At 51.8% G+C, this 17,377-nt stretch overlaps 1 protein-coding gene and 1 long non-coding RNA gene across 44 annotated transcripts in view; one reads left to right on the forward strand and one right to left on the reverse strand.

The window, feature by feature from the left end:
* Kifc3 (kinesin family member C3) overlaps positions 1-17,377 on the forward strand; it is a 95,329-nt gene that overhangs the window by 53,789 nt on the left and 24,163 nt on the right. For 16 of the 43 annotated variants that reach the window (XR_015643343.1, XR_015643344.1, XR_015643347.1 and 13 more), the window contains exons 1-3: positions 7,799-7,910; positions 12,156-12,360; positions 15,136-15,278. Coding sequence is in view for 18 of the 43 variants with exons in the window: in XM_087594418.1 (XP_087450544.1) it covers positions 12,195-12,360; positions 15,136-15,278 (309 nt within the window). In the remaining 25 variants the exon portion in view is untranslated. 43 annotated transcript variants of the gene reach the window in all.
* On the reverse strand, positions 1,934-12,752 carry LOC134483686 (uncharacterized). The gene is made up of 2 exons (XR_015643733.1): positions 11,862-12,752; positions 1,934-2,649 (listed from the first exon to the last, which is right to left on the reverse strand). It is a non-coding gene; the product is annotated as an uncharacterized LOC134483686 (long non-coding RNA).

Raw genomic sequence — 17,377 nt, forward strand, 5'->3', positions numbered from 1 at the left:
GATTCACCAGGTTTCGCCTGTTCAGGCCCCATCTATGTTTTTCACCTCCTCCCTACTCCAGCTCCACATACCCAAAAAGACAGGCAGTTAGGCTGTGGTAGGGGCATTCTTGTCCCCAGTTGACAGCTGTCACTGTAGCTTACGGTTCGATGACTTCACATACCCACCCTTCTCTGGCCTGAGAGTTGGAGCATATTGGGGTGGGGATCACTGGAGAAGTGCTAGAAGCTGAGCCCTCCTCCCAGAAGGCAAATTTTAAGGCACCTCTAGCGGACCTCTGGGTAGGTCTCTCTTGTGGCCTCCTTCCTGTGCCCCCTCATCAACCACAACCATCCTGAGTAGTCAGCCAACCTTCTTGTCAATGCAGTGCTGGAAGAGCCACCAGCCATCTCTGCTGTATTTCCTTACCAGGGAGTGGGGGCCACAAAAGGGTAGGGATGCACCCCAGCTCACAAAATGGGCCATAGGGTTCAGCTTATGTCATGAAATACACATCCCCCCCTTTACAGCTTTCTAAGCTACCTTTCAACTGTGTCCTCTAATATAAATCCATGGGCCTCCCCTGGGAAGGAATGGTCATGCCTGCTGCACATATACCCCCAGGAGATGACGTAAGAGGTGTTGGCAGAGTCCAAGCTGGACGGGGGACGGCTGTCCTTAGGTAGATGACAGCTAAGCTTTCTTTATGGGGCCTGCATAGCTTGGCTGAGGACGGTTGAAGTTCATTCCTCCCATGCCCTGGAAGATGAAATATGGAAGGCCCAGAACCGACAGGGATCCTTGTCATTTCTTCCCTGTTACCTAGATGCTGGCAAAGTCCCATGTAGAAGGTTGAGACTTGTGGGGATGACTAAGAACCGGGAGCTGTGGGAGGCTGGTTAATCAGCAGCGTCAAAACTTCCGTCGCTGTTTGCAAACAAGGGCCACCCCCAGAGGAGGAGGACAGGCTACAGGGAGCAGCTGGCAGTGGTGGCCTCGGCCAGGCGATGCTGCAGTGGCTGAAGCAGACATGTTACCAGATTGCCAGGGTGGTCAGGCAGGGAGCTGTGTGTTCTAGAAGAAGGAAGCTTCCTTGACCTGGTGCCAGCCCTGGCCCCAGCCCACAGGGGTTCCCTTTCTAGGAGTAACTGATGTTTTGCAAGAAGCCTGGATGTAGTGTCAGGGTGGGGTGGGAACAGGAATGATGTGGCGGAGGCCTGAAAACAGTGTTCCATTCAGGGTTTCCCTGTGTGCTCCTGGATCCTGGCTGACAGGATGTCACATGACCACCTGGGACGGTGTCCCGGACTGAAGAGCAGGTTGGGGAAGGGGAGCCTGAGCCAGTGCCTTTAGCCAAACCCACCCAACTCAAGTGACAGAACACTGTTGGTCAGAGTGCCTGGAGGCTGCCAGCCTGACACACCCTGCTCACACAGCCTTCTCTCAGCCACCTCTTCCTGTCCCTCCTCCGAGGACCTGCCAGGGAGAGCATTCCAGACCCAAGGGAAGAGAAACTGTAAATTCCCGTGAAAATGGTTCTTCTCAAAGACCACTGCCAACAACAGAGTAAATTTGGTATAGACATTTCTGAAGGCACTCTGGTAACATGGAGAAAGCAACGGGAACAGCTAACAGCCCCTGTTCCTTATTCTGCCCCCAAGGGGTTTGTGTGTGGGGTGGGAGAGCATGTTCTTTATAAAAGAGAGGAGGGGGAGCTATTTGAGCATCGACTCCTATTAAACCATGGGTTCACTCGGGGAAATATCACACAACCATTTGACAAAATGGTAACAGAACTGGGCATGGTGGTGTAAATCTGTAACCCAATTTTTTGGTAGGTTGTAGCTGGAGGATCAAGAGTTCAAGGCTCTTCTCAGCTATATATCAAGTTTGAAGACAACCTTGGGTACAGGAGACCCTCAAAATAAATAAGGCAGTAAATTAGCCAGGCAAGTTGGGTGGTGGTGGCACATAGCTTTAATCCCAGCACTTGGGAAGCAGAGGCAGGTGGATCTCCATTCGAGGTCAGTTGGAGTGAGTTCCAGGACAGCCTCAACAGCAATAACTCGTCACGCGAGGTCACTCATACCTGCCATTTAGTACTTGGCAGGAGGATCAAGATTTTAAGGCCATACTTAACTACCAAAATAAGTTTGAGGTCAATTTGTGGGGTACATGAGACCCTATCTAAAACAAACAAACAAAAAAAACCCAAACCGGTAGTAAATGGGTTGAGGGGCAGAGCTCAGTGTTAGAGCTTGGGTAGAGTGGTAAGGTTCTGGTTCAAGTCCCGGTATCCCAGATAAAACAAAGCAATGATTCCTTTCATCAGGACAAATACTTCATGGTGTCTGAACCTCTGTCTTTACGGGGTTCGCAGAGAAGAAAAGACCTTTAAAAAAGTGATGTGGTCAGCCAGGTGGTGGTGGTGGTGGCACACGCCTTTCATCCCGACACTTGGGAGGTAGGCAGATCTCTGTGAGTTTGGGGCCACCTAGTCTGCACAGTGTGTCCCAGGACATCCAGTTAGAGACCCTGTCTCAAAACAAAACAATAACATAACAGGGATGTCGTAGCCAGGTGTGTTAGCACTGACTTGTAATCCCAGAGTTCAGGAAGCTGAGGGCGCAGTATTGCCAGTTCTAGGCAGCCTGTGAGCAAGGAAAGGCACTGTTGAAAAACAACAAAAGAATTAAACAGAATTAAAATTTAAAATGAGCATCTGGAGTAAAAAAAATAGCACCCAATCCGTCTCCCAAGTATACCTTGCATTTAGATGCAGCCAGTCCCATGCAATGGCGGCCCAAGGTTAGGTGCAACCATAGCCCCATATTCACAAGACTCATGGTAGAAGCCTAAACCAGGCTTCACATCCACCTCCACCTGGCCCCTGAGCTACTTCTCGCCACCATCTGTGTGGGTTGTCCTACTATAGATTGATATCGCCTCTTAGCCTGTTGCCAGGAAAGAAACTGGGGACCTTTTCAAACTCTATTGACTTCTCTTATAATTACTCAATTACAAAGAATCATTTTGCACACATCTGCAAATCCCCAAGCACTTTGGAACTGGTGGCAAAAGGATTTCTTGAACCCAGGTTTTCGAGACTAGCCTGGGCAGGGGGGCAACATAGCAGGTCGCTATCTCAATGATTTATATTTTTTTCATTTACTTTATGCCTCCCAGTGTGTCGCCTGCATGTATTACCTGTGTATGCATGAAGCACCCCTCAGAAACCAGAAGATGGGGTCAGATCCCTAGGACTGGAATTACAGGCGATTATGAAGCTCATGTGAGCACTGGGAACTGAACTCCGGCCTTCTACAAGAGCAACAAGTACTTAACTGCTCACCCGTTTCTCTAGACCCGGCATTCAACACTTCACTGTGTGTGTGTGTGTGTGGGGGGGGGGGATGCCAAGGCACACCTATGGAGGTCAGAGGTCAGATCGTGGGAGGCAGTTCTTCCTTCTACTATGGGTGCCAGGGATTGAACTCAGGGCTGGTGGGTAAGTCATGTTGAAATACCTCTAAACAAAAGTTTAGTTTTACCAGGGCCTGCTCAATGGCCTACCCTCTGACAGGCTTTTTGTTCAGTACCCAGCACCATTAAAAACACAAAAGCCTAGCCGAACACCAAAACTTCAAACAGGGAGGGATTAATGAGGGAGAAGGGCAAGCGGGAACACTGAGGCACGGATGCAGAAGATCAAGGGCAGAGGCACTGGAAGCAGGACACGAGAGAAGGGAGGGGTCAGGCTTCAGTGTTTCACCTCAAGGATGAGTCAGGGAGGTGTCGTGGGGGCAGGGCGGGCTTGTCCTCCGTGCCTCTCCCAAGGGTCACTCCTGTATTTATTTACTTATTGTTTGTTTGTTTTTTGAGGCAGGGTCTCACTCTGTAGTCTTGGCTGGCCTGAAAGTCATTTATCTCCAGAGTGCTGGGCGGACACACACACACACACACACACACACACACACACACACACACACAGCTCCTCTGGGTCATTCTTGCTAAATCTTTTTATTACCTGGCATAAATACATTATCACCCTGTATTTGCATTCCTGTCATTTTTTTTTAGACTACAGGAGATGATAAGGGTAAGAGAGTCTCTGTTTGAATGCCAAATTCCTCAGCAGGTCAGAGGGACATTTTAGCTGCCCTCACGGGAGGGCAGGAGTGCCAATTGAATGAGACCTCTGAGCCAATGGGGAAAAGCCATGAGGTCCGAGAATTTCAAAGCTATGTTGGGATGGGGCAAGGATTACCTTGTCCCTTTGTACAGTCCCCCTGAAAATGGGAGGACTATTTCATCTCCTTAATATGGCTTTTAGAAAGTGGGGCCCAAAAGGATCAGGAAGAGGGTGTGGGAGACAGGTGAAAGGTTCTTATCCCTTCAGGAATCCCCTGTGCTTATGGGAACTGAGTCTATAACAGACAGGGGCTGGGGGAATTTGTAGTCTGGCTAAGAGTGGTCCAAGCCCCCCGGGGGTTCTAACATGCTAAACTCACCCCGAGTTCAAACTGCTCTTAACTTCCCTTCCTCCATGATGGACAACTTCAGGAGTATCAGAAGATGTGGGGTTCAACCCGCAGAACCACTTAATGTGAGTCAACTCTAGAACATTCTCTTACTTCCAGGGACTGTCACCTGGATACAGAGGCTGTAGGAACGACTCCTTGGGAAGCAAAAGAATTGGCTTCTGCCTAGGAGTTTGAGGCTAGTCTGGGCAACATAGCAAGACAACACCTTGCCCCTCTGTCAAACCAAAAACCCTAATAATAAACTGTAAGTTCCTCCGGCACAGAGAGGCAATAAAATAGCTTCCCCAGGTGCAGGGACTCTTTCTGACCATAGTAAAACAGCTGTCCAAGGGTCCTTCTGTCTGCTAGGAATTATCCTTCACTCGATGGGAGGAAGTGTATTTGGGTACGTTTCCTGCATCTCGCTCTCTGGATCCCACCTGACCTGCGTATACTTGATGAGTTGTCCTGTATGTGACATCAGGCACCAGGGTGAAACTTGTGAGGTTGAGCTGTCTGGAAAGGGCCCTGTCCTCGAGGTGGGATTGGTGTGGACAGGACAGGCCACAGCGATGGTCATGGTGGTGGGGGTGGCGAATGTGCCCTCGACAGGGATGAGGAGTGCTAATTCGCCCTGCTCCCTGTTGGTGAAAGAAAAGGTGAGCTTGCTGGACTTACAGAACTCGAAGGTCATCTGAAGTGGAGGAGATTAAAGGTTAGAAGAGGGAGGTGTGTGGGGGTGTGTGTGTGTGGAATGGAATGAGGCCTCGGGGCATCTGTGAAGGCTAGAGCTGACTGGCCAATAAACCTCTGGAGACTGAAAAACTTTGCCTGCTTATCTGCGGTGGACTTTGACCACTGGGAGAAAGAGGGGGAAAAAAAATCACAGCAGGGTTTTCTGGTTTCTTTCTGTTTCTCTCTAGGGAAGAGCTCCTGGGCCCTTGGCTACTTCTGACAGATGGGTGAGGGGTTTACATGCACTTTGGGCAACCTAGAGAAGCCACTGCTGCCCCCTTGCCCTGCAGATGAGGGGGTAGGTTTGCTGCGTTCTGGCCACTGCCTTTTATCCAGCTCTAGAGGGCTCCATCTCCACCCTATAGTGGGCAGGAAGCATCAAGGTCGCTGGCCAGGATTCTGGGAAATCTTTCACTTTTCCCATGGTTAGGAGAGAGTTGGCAGCCTCCATTGAAACTGCCAGAGAACTAGAGATGGTATGCAGTTCCTTGTGACACTCTAACCAGCAGACTTTGAATTTAAATCCTCCCCTCAGCCTCCCTAGTGGCTAGAATGACAGGCCCTGTGCCACCAGGGCCAGCAGAGTGTGAATTCTTAAATTCTTAATAATCATTGAACGATGAGTTTTTACAGTTTGAGCCAAAGCCTTGCTGGAATTTTGAAAGTGCTTCCTCCTACTGCCCCAGCCTTCATTTTTTCCTTTGGCGGTGCTTCCTGTGTTCCTACGGTGGCCCTCTGTGCACAGTGCACATGCGCGCATCCCTAGGGATTCAGAGTCTCAGCTCTGACACATTCTGAGTTTGCCTTTCCTCTCTTGAACCCGGGACATAGGAGGTGCCCGCTGCCAGGCTGATCAGTGTGACAGGATCTTACTGTTAAAGAGCTCAGCACAGTGCCATGCGCTATGTCCACCAGGAATAAATGATGTCTATTATGTACACGAGGGAAAAGGGCAGCCCTAAATAAAGTGTTGGCAGCACCCCCAGTGGGTGGGATTACGGCCACACTGAACTTCCATTACACTTCTAATTGGAGAAAAGAGAACAACAAACGTTTTTATTAGTTAAAAAAAGAAACCCAGCTTTGCCTTTGCTAGAAGGAGACGAAGTTAATGTTAGTGTCCCATTCCTTAAGGAAGACAAGGTTTCTGCTTTTATATGAAAACTTAAATACCAGACAATAGAGCCTCCAATAGAGGAAATAGTGCTTGCTTACAGATGTGGGCTTGCTGTCCTGTCCTGGTACCAGGCACCCTCTGGGGCCTAAGTCCTTGTCTCTGTTTTGCTCCAAATTCTTCTCTCTCTCTGTTTTTAAAGATTTATTTATTAATCATATATAAGTACACTGTAGTTATCTTTAGACACACCAGAAGAGGGCATCAGATCCTGTTACAGATGGTTGTGAGCCACCATGTGGTTGCTGGGATTTGAACTCAGGACCTCTGGAAGAGCAGTCAGTGCTTTTAACCACTGAGCCATCTCTCCAGCCCTTTCCCCCAGGTTCTTGACCCCAGCACATGTCTCAGCAGCACAAGCAGGAAACAAGCCCATGGGAGGCATCATGGCCCTCCCTACCTAGTTCTCTCCTGGGCCATCCCTGGCAAGCCTGAAGGGGTAGACCCCCACCTTCTCAGGTTATCTGGGGACCATCAGCCTCTGCTGGATAGGCTCCTGTGGCACATTCTCCTTCCACACCCTGGAGTGGGCACACTGTGACTGGAATAAATGCTTCTCTGTTCGGGAGACAAAGAACAGAGTGGCTCCTCTGGGTCAGCTGTCTCTTTTGGCTGGCTGAGCCTACTCTCCCCCAGGCCTCTTCTGAGGTTCCTAAGCGCCCCAGGAAGGAGCTTTTAAAGACAGACTGGGGCTGTGGCACTCTGAGCTGTTTTTGCTGGAGCTTAAGGGAATGTGTTACCTTAACAAACCCCAAGCCTGCTGCTCAAGAAAATATTTGTTGGTTGGGGAGCAGGGGTGCAGCTGGAGAGACAGCACGGGCAGGCTGAGCGTAAAGAGAGGAGGGTTCATGCCTGTGTAGCAGAGCAGGTGAACGGGTGGTGTATGTGTGCTTGATCTCGTGTGCAAAAGCATGTGTGAATTTGCTAAACGAGAAAAGGTATTAAGATGTGGGTCTGTGTGTGCCAGATGTGTGTGGATCCTAGCTGGGGTGTGTGAAACTTCTGCACACCTGGGTTTGGGGCGGAGTGCAAACCGTTTGAGGATGAATGTAACTGTTTCCCAACGTTAACTCCTGAGTGGGAGTAAGAGGCCTGCGTTCCTGCAGGCTGGGAGAGGGCGAGTGTGCAGGCACGCGGTGTGCAGTGGAGGGTGTGAGCCTGCTCTGAAGGTGCAGGCCAGGTGTGCCTGGGCTCGTGCACCAGTGGTTTCGCGCACAAGTGTGTACCAGTCTGTGTCGGGGATAACATGAGAGGGGAGGCACGCGCCAGGGGTGGGCGCGTGCGCGAAAGTGCGCGTGCCCCCCTCCTGAGCCCGTTGCTATGGGAACACGCCGCGGCCTGAGTTAATCATTTCCTGTGGAAAGTGCGGGAGGGGCGGGCACGGGGCGGGCCGAGCAGGCAGCGGCGGCGTGGAGCTGCCTCGCGCGGGCGGGCCGGAGCGGGCCGAGCCCGGGGCGCTGCGGCGGCGGCGGCGCTGGGATCCTGTCTCCGCTAGGCCGGTGAGTCGGGGTCCCAGCAGGCTGGGGGTGGACTGGGCTGGGCTCCTCCCGGCGCGCCTGGTAGGCGCCGCGCCCGCCCTGCCTGCGGACCCCTCTATCCGGACCCGCTGCGGACGCTGTGATCAGGCCCCAGAGACCCGGCTGTGCGCAGCGTCCCACTGTGTCGTCCAGCTAGAGGATCTTGCCGGGACCTGGGCGTGAGGGTGGCACGGCCTCTAGGGTAGCCCCACCGAGACCGGCTCCAGATCTCCTTGGTGGGGGAATGTGCAGAGCCTACCTGGGAACTGCGGGTCAACCGCGCACCCCCTTCCCCTGCATGGGTCGCTTCCAAGAAGGCTGCTGTTTGGGCCCTCCTTCTGTGTCCACGGGTAGTTCTTCCCCCACCCCCCATTCGCCCCCTGGCAAGGCCCAAGGTGGGGCGAGCCAGCCCCTAGGTTAGGAGGGAGGGCCTCGGAGATCCTCTCTCAAGCTGAGAGGAATCAAGTCATTGACAGCTGCAGCTGAGGAATCCCTGCAGGGAGGGGAGCCCAGAAGCTGTCTGTCCCCTCAGCCTTTCCACTGCAAGTAACAGCAGAACTCTGGCTGGCACAGTGAAAGGCCTGGTCCTGAGACGTTTTAAAGAGGAAGCTGGATTTAAATACTTAAGTATTATTTGTCACCCTTCCAACACACACACACACACACACACACACACACACACACACACACACACACCCTTTGATACATTTCTCAACCTTGGGCACTGGGACTACCTCTAGCTTCACTTTCCTTAGTGTCCTTCTGCCCTTCCTAGCCTGGTAGGACTTTTTCCCCATGCCCTTCATAAAGGGCCAGTCTCCTTGGCCAGAGAGAGTCATTTGCTAGGAATGCAGCCCCAGAATGGTTTTGTGTATTCGAGTGACTGGACTTCAGGGTTTGGGTTGGTAAGTCCTGCTGTCTGTATGGGTACCAAGGAGCAGAGAATTCGAAATCTGGATGCCCCAGAACATGTGTGCTGGGGATGACCTAACTAGTCTAGCCATGCCCTCTCCCCGCAACCCCCACACTGTCTTTGCTCTGTCTCTGGTTTGGGACAGGAGGAAGGCAGATGTAGGGTCCTTAGATGATGGCAGAGAAGCTCGTGCCCCTCCCCCAGCCAGCTTCTGCATTCGCCCACCAATGGGACAGTGTTCTAAGAGATAGCAGCACCATGGGCTCTTTGCATGTCAGTCCTGAGAAGTGCAGTTTTCATCTCTTTATACATGAAGATAAGACAGAGAACAGGTAATTCATTCTCCTTAGGTGGCAGAGGCAAAGCCTGAACGAGTCCCATCGCTTTCCATCCCGTGATTCCCAGGTTACTAGAGGTCCTAGGACCCCAGACCAAACTGTAAGGAGAGTGTGCACTTCTCCCCTGGCCTAGAACCCTGGGCTTGTTTGAGATTCCTTGATTCTCCTGACCTCACACCAGGGTTTCCAGCTGCTAAATTCAGCTGCTTTTTCCTCGCGGGGACCTAGTATACACCCTTCCTCTTTCTCCAGGCTGCCCTCTTCAACTTCCCTTCCTGATAGCACGGAAATACGGTCTCCCGCCTCTGCCCTCCTTGACTGAACCTGGAATCTTTCCTGGAATCCTCTGCCCTTCATGGGCTCAGCTTGGTAGGAGCACCTGCAGAGGACGGTCTGCCCATTTCTCCCACTGGCCTGCAGGGTCGGCCTTATGCCTGGCGCTGTGCCAGGCTTCCCCGGGGACAGCCTTTGTATCTGCTCTTCTTGCTCTCTCCACTTCAGCCATCTCAAGGCATCAGCAGTGTGTATGGGGCTACTAATGTGGACCAGCATCTCCCTGACCCTTCTCTCACATTCCTGTCCTCTCCCAGTGAGTACCCCACACTGTCTTCAGTCAAGGAAGGAAGAGATCATGACCCACTGTCTTCAGTACTTGGCCCTAAGAGCATCAGCTCAAAAGTCTTCAGTCTCCAACTCCAGATTCTTGCAATTTGTTTCCTGTCTCTGGATGCCTTGTTCCTGCCCCTCTGTCTACCCCCTCATGTCACCTCTCCCCTATCCTATTCTCTCAGCTCATCTCCTTCTCATCCTGGCTAAATTTCCCTCAAAGAAGGAAACAGCTGCCTCCTAAGCCTTTTCCAATTCCTGAGCCACCTTGAACTTGCCCTGCAACCTAGGCTGGTCTGGAACTTGCAACCTTTTGAATGCTAGGGAAGGTAGGTGTGAGCTGGGTCTAGACCCAGCTCTCCCTTGGCTTTTCTTAAAATTACTCGGCTATGGCTACCTGACTGTCCTCCCTTTCCTACTTGCCCTCCAGCCACTTCTGAGGACTTTGTGGATACGCTGGGCAGCTCCGGCCATTCTCAGACCTCCTACCTTCAGTGACTGCTCTCACACACCCTCGACTTCCCAGTACCATCCCTATCCTTGATACCATTAATCTTGACTGAGTAATCTCCTCTTACTCAACCCTGCAGGTTATACCCTCACTTTTCAAAATAGGGACCTTTAGCTCTGAGTCTTGGTGGCTAGCCTGACCTCCAGGTTTGTGTGTGAGTATGTGTGGATACATATGTGTACACATGTGTACACATGTGCATGTATATGTGTGCACATGTGCATGTATACGTGTGCACGTGTGAGTATGTATGTGTACAATCTGCACACGTGTGTATATGTATATACACGTGAGTGCATACATATGTGCACACATGTTCATATACATCTATACACATGCATGTATAGTGTGGACACATGCATGTATATGTATATACATGTGAGTGTGTATACATGTGTACATATGTGCACACGTGTGCATGCATGTGTATACACATGTGAGTGTGTGTGTGTATATACATGCATTTCAGGGTCGCCCATTTAGTAAGCCATCATGGAACATGTGGGCACAGCTTTGTTGAGCCCCTCATCCTCAGCAAGCTGGGGTGGGGGTGGGACGGGAACATGTGTGCAACACATGTTGTTGCAGCCTGGCAGGAAGTGGTCAGTGCAGTGAGAGTGGGGACCCTGAAAACAGCCCACAATGCAGGTAACTCTGTGGACGTCCCTTGGGTGCCCAACTCAGTCCTCAAACTCCATGATGCCTTAGTCTGACTTTGCTTCTGTGACTGGCATCACAGCCTGAATCTGGGACAAAAGTTTGGTCAGCTCAAATATCCTTGAGGCTGCTATGCACACAGTAGGTACAAAGTAAAGATTTTTGCAGTGAGGAAGATGGTGACTTAAGGCCAGCCTGGGCTATGTAGTAACAGCCCTGTCTCAAGTGTTACTTGAGACAAACCGAGACAAAAACTCACTGTCTAAAAAGTTTGTGCTTGAACTCTATCCATTTGATACATTTCCATACCTGTGCTCCCAGGACACTCACACTTCCAAACCACCATATGGTGCCTGAAATATCCCTCTGACCTTCCTGTAACCTGTCCATACCTCAGACGTTTGTTATTTTTGAGACAGGGCCTCACTGTGTAACTTGGCTATCCTGGTACTTGCTGTATAGACCAGGCTAACCCTGCCTGGTCTCTGCCTTGGGAGTGCTGGGATTAAAGGCTTGTGCTATCGCTTCAATAAACCTTTATCTAACACCTCAACTGAAAGTTTGAGGTCCCTGACTTCTGCTAAGGTGCCCAGCACACAGTAGGCACTCAGTAAATGATTATGAACTAGGAACTGAATGAATGCCTGGCAGGGTGCTTGACACACCCTCAACACTGAGTTACTTGAATGTGTGAATGAAGCTGGCCCTGAGAATTTGCTGAATGTAAACCCAGCTTGCCCCTGGCCCTAAGCCAGCTCCTCCTCAGCCCCTCCACACTGAGATGCTAATACTCAGAGCATTAGCTGCTGGGCCATTGGCTTGGGACACAGCCCGAAGGCTGAGACTTAAGCAAGCAGCTGAGTCTAATTAGAAAATGAGACCTCATGGAGGAAAAGGATTAAACTCACCACTGGTTGGAAGCATAGTCCCGGAGCTTCCTCCTTGTGGGGCTGCTGCCCGGTGTGTCCTCTGGCAGGTCTTCACAGTGGGCGGCACGCTCACTGACTCACTCCTGGCCCACTTGTAGATGCCATGCTCAGTGCCAAGCACCCTCCTGTGGGCCCAGGGTCCTTGAGGGTTGCTACACTTGGGGCGGGTCTCCTGGGTAGCAGGTGACCCTTGTTTGCAGACCTTTCCCCGATAATACAGCGTGTGGACCACCCACTCCTCTTAAAGCTCCTTTGCCCTTGCTCTCTCTGCAGCCTGCACGGCACCCAGAAGAGGTTGCTGAGCCCCGGGCCATGGTCCCCTCTCGCAGGACGTGGAACTTGGGAGCCACGCCTTCACTTCGGGGCCTGTGGAGAGTGGGCCGGGTCCAGGAGCCCAAGCCTGGGATGGCTCGCCCCGCCCCAGCCAGCCCAGCCGCCCGCCCTTTCCCACACACCGGCCAGGGGAGGTTGAGAACTGGTGAGTCCGCATTTTTAGAATGCCTCTTCATTTCCCTTCCTTCCTCCAGATCCCAGAGATGAGACTGAGGCTTCTCGCGGTTCCTAAACTCAGTCAGAGCTGTCAGGTAATTACAGGGTAGCCAGCAGCCCAGAGCCGGCTGGGCGTGGAGCAGAGCGCAGCGCAGCGTCACCGGGTGCTCCTTCCCTGCGTCCAGCCGGGGAGGAGGAGGAGAAGGCTGGGGCCGGTTAAACTTTAACAGTCCGTAGCAGCACGGCATCAGCCACGTTCCCGCCAGTCGAACCAGGTCAGGGGCTCTGAGATCTCACTTGCGTGCTCTCTAATATCTACTGGAGGCGGTAAACAAGGTAGGTGAAGCGACTGACCTCCCCAGTGCCCTGCCCAGCACTGACACCTGATTCTGCCGGGCTGCCCTGGACAGGAGTGAGGAGTGAGGAGCGAGCGCAGGCTGCCCAGAGGGCTGCCCAGCAGGGTTTGGGTGCCAGATCCCAGGTTTTAGGTGTCAGACAGCCAATGGCTGCTTTCAAAGCAGTCACACCAGCAGGTCTATGGTGAGAGGGTCCTGTAGCCTGGGCCACTGCTGTACCCTAGGGAACTGTCAGCAGTCAGCTTTCTGGGTCATGTCCCAGTGCTCAGACTGTCAAGGAGCCAGCGGCTCCTCTGTTCTGGGTAGGGGCTGGGTGTGGGCTGAGGAGCCTCCTTGACCCTTTCCCTACCTCTGTGTGGGCAAGTAGGCAGGGTGCCCTGGTTGTGTGGGAAGGAAGGGTTATCCTGGAGAACTGCCTTTAGGTGTTGCTGCCTTTTTGCTCCTGATCTACAGGGAGAAGTGCCGGGAATTCCAGCCTGGCCTCTGGGGTAAAAGGGCATGAGATCTAAGCCCCTTAAGTGTATAGAAGAGGGGATACACAGAGCTTCAGAGATGGCCCCTCTTTCCCTTTCTAACTGTAACACGTTCACTCTGCCAGTGGGCAGCAGGACAGTGCTGTGAAGATCTTCCAGCTTCTACAGTTGCCTGGGGCTGCCACCCCTTATCCCCCAGGAGCCTTCCGGCAAAGCAGGAAGCTTTGGGTCACTCGGAGCTGGTTTAAAAGGGGAAAGGGATGGTCTCCACAAGGTTGTCCCTCGGTGTGAATAAAACAGAGATGCATGTGGCTTTTTTTAACCTTAGAAAACTCACAGAGTTCACACTCATTTAGTGTGTGTGTGTCTGTGTGTCTGTGTCTGTGTGTCTGTCTATGTCTTGTGTGCGCCATGTGTGCACACGCACGCATGCGTGCATGTATTTATGAAATGGGACATATGACCACTTTATAAATTTAAGATAAAGATCAAGTGAAACCTGTGAGTGACAGGCAGGCACAGACTTGGCACCCAAGAGAAAGCCTCGGTACCCCAGTTCCTCCAGGTCTTCTCTGCTGGTGTTAGGGTCATCGGGATGGTTGGTACAACCAGTTTGAATACGAGCCCTGCGCAGCGCTGGGCCTGTTGACCACTCAAGGCCTCTGGTTTTCTGCCTTTCCAACAAGAGAATGTCCTCCCCTTGCCTGGGTGGTTAGGATGGCAACCACCGTCCCGATGGCTAATATCTGTGGCTCCTTCAGGATTCTGTCAGTGTGGAGACTTCCCGTTCCTTGTGCTCTGTGAGCCTCACTATGGGGTTTTGCCCTCAGGATGTTAGTTTATCTCAGGGTCGAGGGTGTGCTTTTTCTCTTTCTTTTATTTTTAAGAGCTTGCTTGGATTGCCTGGAACTTGCTATGTAGATCAGGCTAGCTTTGAACTTATGAAAGCTGCCTGCCTCTGCCTTCTGAGTGCGAGGATTAAAAGCATGTGCCTAGTGAAAAAGCTTCCATTTAATTGAGTCTTTTTTTTTTTTTAAAGTCTAGCACCACACCCCCCAGATGGTTGTGAGCCACCATGTGCTTGCTGGGATTTGAACTCAGGACCTCTGGAAGAGCAGTCAGTGCTCTTAACCAGAGCCATCTCTCCAGCCCCATTTAATTGATTCTTTAAAAAAAAATTAATGTATTTGATTTATTTTCAGATAAATCAAATTTATTTTGGTTTTCATTTATTTGTATATTTATCGGTGTGGTTACATGCACATGAGCACAGGTACCTGAGAGTTAAGAGGTATCTCCAGTCCTTAGCAGAGCAGTACGTGCTTGGAGCCTGAGCCATGGCCCCAGCCTGCGACTGTGCCATTTGATGGTACGGCTGGTATTGTTTCCTAGCCTGGCCAGGTTGGAGGAGGGAGGCGTCCTGCCACAGAGGATACACTTCTAGCTGTTCCTGGGTACACGTCTAGAAATAGCAGGGACCAGGCTACCTACCCGGTGTGGGGTTGGTCTTAATTATGGCAAGGGAGAAATTGCCACCTAGAGGCAGCCTGGATAATAAGGTTGTGTCCCCGTGAGGTACAGCTCACTGAAGTGTTGGTCCTGGCTTCCTCTTACAATGCTTTGCAGAGGAGCTGATGAATAGTTGTGGGCTCCCAAAGCCACTGTGGCAACTGGGGAGTCCCTGACAGGGTCTTGGGTACCTCAAGGAAAGAATCTCAGAGTCTCTTTTGGTAAGGGAACCAGGCAGCCCCACCCTGCCCTGCCCTGCCCGTGCTCCTGTATGGAAAGAGCCTACTGAGGCTACAGGAGGCCCTGCTGGCCACAGCTGGGCAGATCGGAAGGTGCAAAAGCTGAGCTCAGCTTGCTTTGGCCAGTGGTCTTTGGCCAGCAGCCAAATTCATCATCTTATCCGTCTGTCTGTCTTTCCTGAGACAGGGCGTGGAAAAGATACCCTACCTGGTGGCGAGGAAGACTCCACTTCCCGGTCTGCAGCTCGCCCGTCTCTTGCTCAGTGCCGAGCCCTCAGCGTGGACTGGCCTGGCCCTAGGAGTCCCCATAGACTCTACCTGACAGTGCAGGTAAGCCCGGGCCAGCAGATGCAAGGGAGAGAGTGAGTGTGGCTGGTGTGTTTTGGTCCTCTGAACTCCCGAGGTTGGGTCCGGCAGGGAGAAGAATTGGGAGCTTCCCAGGCTAGCCCTTTGCAGCCCACAGCTGAGAGCCTGAGTGAGTACAACAGGCCGCATTGCCACTTATCCCCGGAAGATCTTAGGTGACAGGAGTGTCTCAGCCACACCCTGGCTGAGGTAGGAAGTGAGGCCTGTGCTAAGATCTGCAGACCTGGAGGAGATGCTGGGAAAATAGGCTGCTTTGGGAGAGCTGTTTGTTTCTGGGTGGACAATGCCTATGTGCCTTGTTTGAGGAATCAAAAGAGGGCCAGGCTGGGTGTGGTGCATGCCTTTAATCCTAAAAGAGGCAGAGAGAGGCAGATCTCTGTGAGTTGCAGGCCAGTCTGATCTACAGAGCAAGTTCCAGGATGTTCAGGGACATAGAGACGACTGTCTCACAAAGAACCCAGAGGGACACTGTTGGAGGATGGAGGATGCTTCTCCTTTCAGTTGTCACCGACTTTGAACAAGCATGCCTACTGTACACTGGGGTAGGAGGTAGACTTGACTGTACAAATGATACAAAGAGTTAGTAGCTTTTATTCAACACTGTTTAAGGACACAGGCATTAGCTCTCATGTCTCAACAGAAAGATGCTGTTCTTTATGAGTTTTATAGACGAGAACATGGAGGCTCTGAGTTCAGAGAGGTTGAGTAACTTCCTGCTGGTCACACAGCAGACTGAGATCTGAACTGCCAAACAGACATGGAATGCAGAAGTGTAAAAAAATGTAAAGGCGACGGTGGTGGCGGTGCATGCCTTTAAGGAAGAGGCAGCGGATCTCTGAGTTTGAGGCCAGTCTGGTCTACTGAGCCAGTTCCGGGACAGCCAGGGCTACCTAGAGAAACTGTCTCAAACGTAAATAAACAAACCCCAAACAAACAAAACCCCAAATGGTGCAAAGAATTCAAAGAATTCACAGTACAATCCCTACAAGCTGAATGTCCCTCATGGCCCTTCTGCAAGTCCACTGTGAAAGGCTCACCCTCAGACTTGCCTTACTTTACCACCATCAGCCGCACGGTGTTTATATTTACTCATGAACATTACTCTATGACCCACTGTTCCCCTCACGGCCGTCGTGTAGAACTGTCCATTCCCTTCACCACTGCATCATGTTCTACCTAAGATCCCCCCTATAAACTGTAGCTGGGCTGCATGTGTGCTCGTAGCACCAAGCACTTGGCCGGCTCACCCCATCACCACCGAATGACGATGATGGTGATGACGGCGGTGATGGTCAAATCCTCGTCTGCCCTGTGTGTTATCTCTAACCACAGTGTGCTCTTTTGACGTCCAAGTCATGACGTTGGTCTCACGATTGTGTGTACGTGTGGGTGTGGGGGCAGCACAGTGTCCCTGTGCAGGTTAGAGAACAACTTGCGAGAGTCAGCCCTCCTCCTGCGTAGGTTCCGGGATGGGAACTCGGGCATCAGGCGCCTTCTCGCACCAAGCCATTCCGCCGGCCCACATTAGTTTGTTAGTTTAGGAGCTCACTATTTAGCCCCATCTGGCCTCAGACACAGAGCTCTGCCAGCTCGGTCTCCTAAGTGCTGGGATTAAAGGCATGTGCATTAGTTGGGCGTGCATGGATGCTTGCCCACGTATATGTATACGCACATGTGTATACCTGGTGCCTGCTGCCTGAGGACGCCAGAAGAAGGAATCAGATCCTTGTAGATACCACGTGGATGCTGGGAAATGATCCGAGGTTCTCTACAGACTGTCAGCGAATCTTCTGATGCTGTGTGTAGAACTAGTTACCAACATGAATTCCAGCGTGGGTACTGGGAACTGGACCCGGGTACCAAGGCAGCAAGTGCTCTAATCCGCTGATAAGTGATCCGCTGAGCGCCATCTCTCCAGTGCCTGCATTAGTGTATCTTTTAAAAGATTTATTTTTACCTGTATGGGTATTTGCATATGTCTGGGCACTGCGGGTATGTCTGCTGCCTATAGAGGACAGAAGAGGGCATCAGATCGGCTCAGACGAGAGTTACGGTCACAAGCC

This window comes from Rattus norvegicus, chromosome 19 (assembly GCF_021556685.1).
Source record: "Rattus norvegicus strain SHRSP/BbbUtx chromosome 19, alternate assembly SHRSP_T2T, whole genome shotgun sequence".
Taxonomy (NCBI): Eukaryota; Metazoa; Chordata; class Mammalia; order Rodentia; family Muridae; genus Rattus; species Rattus norvegicus.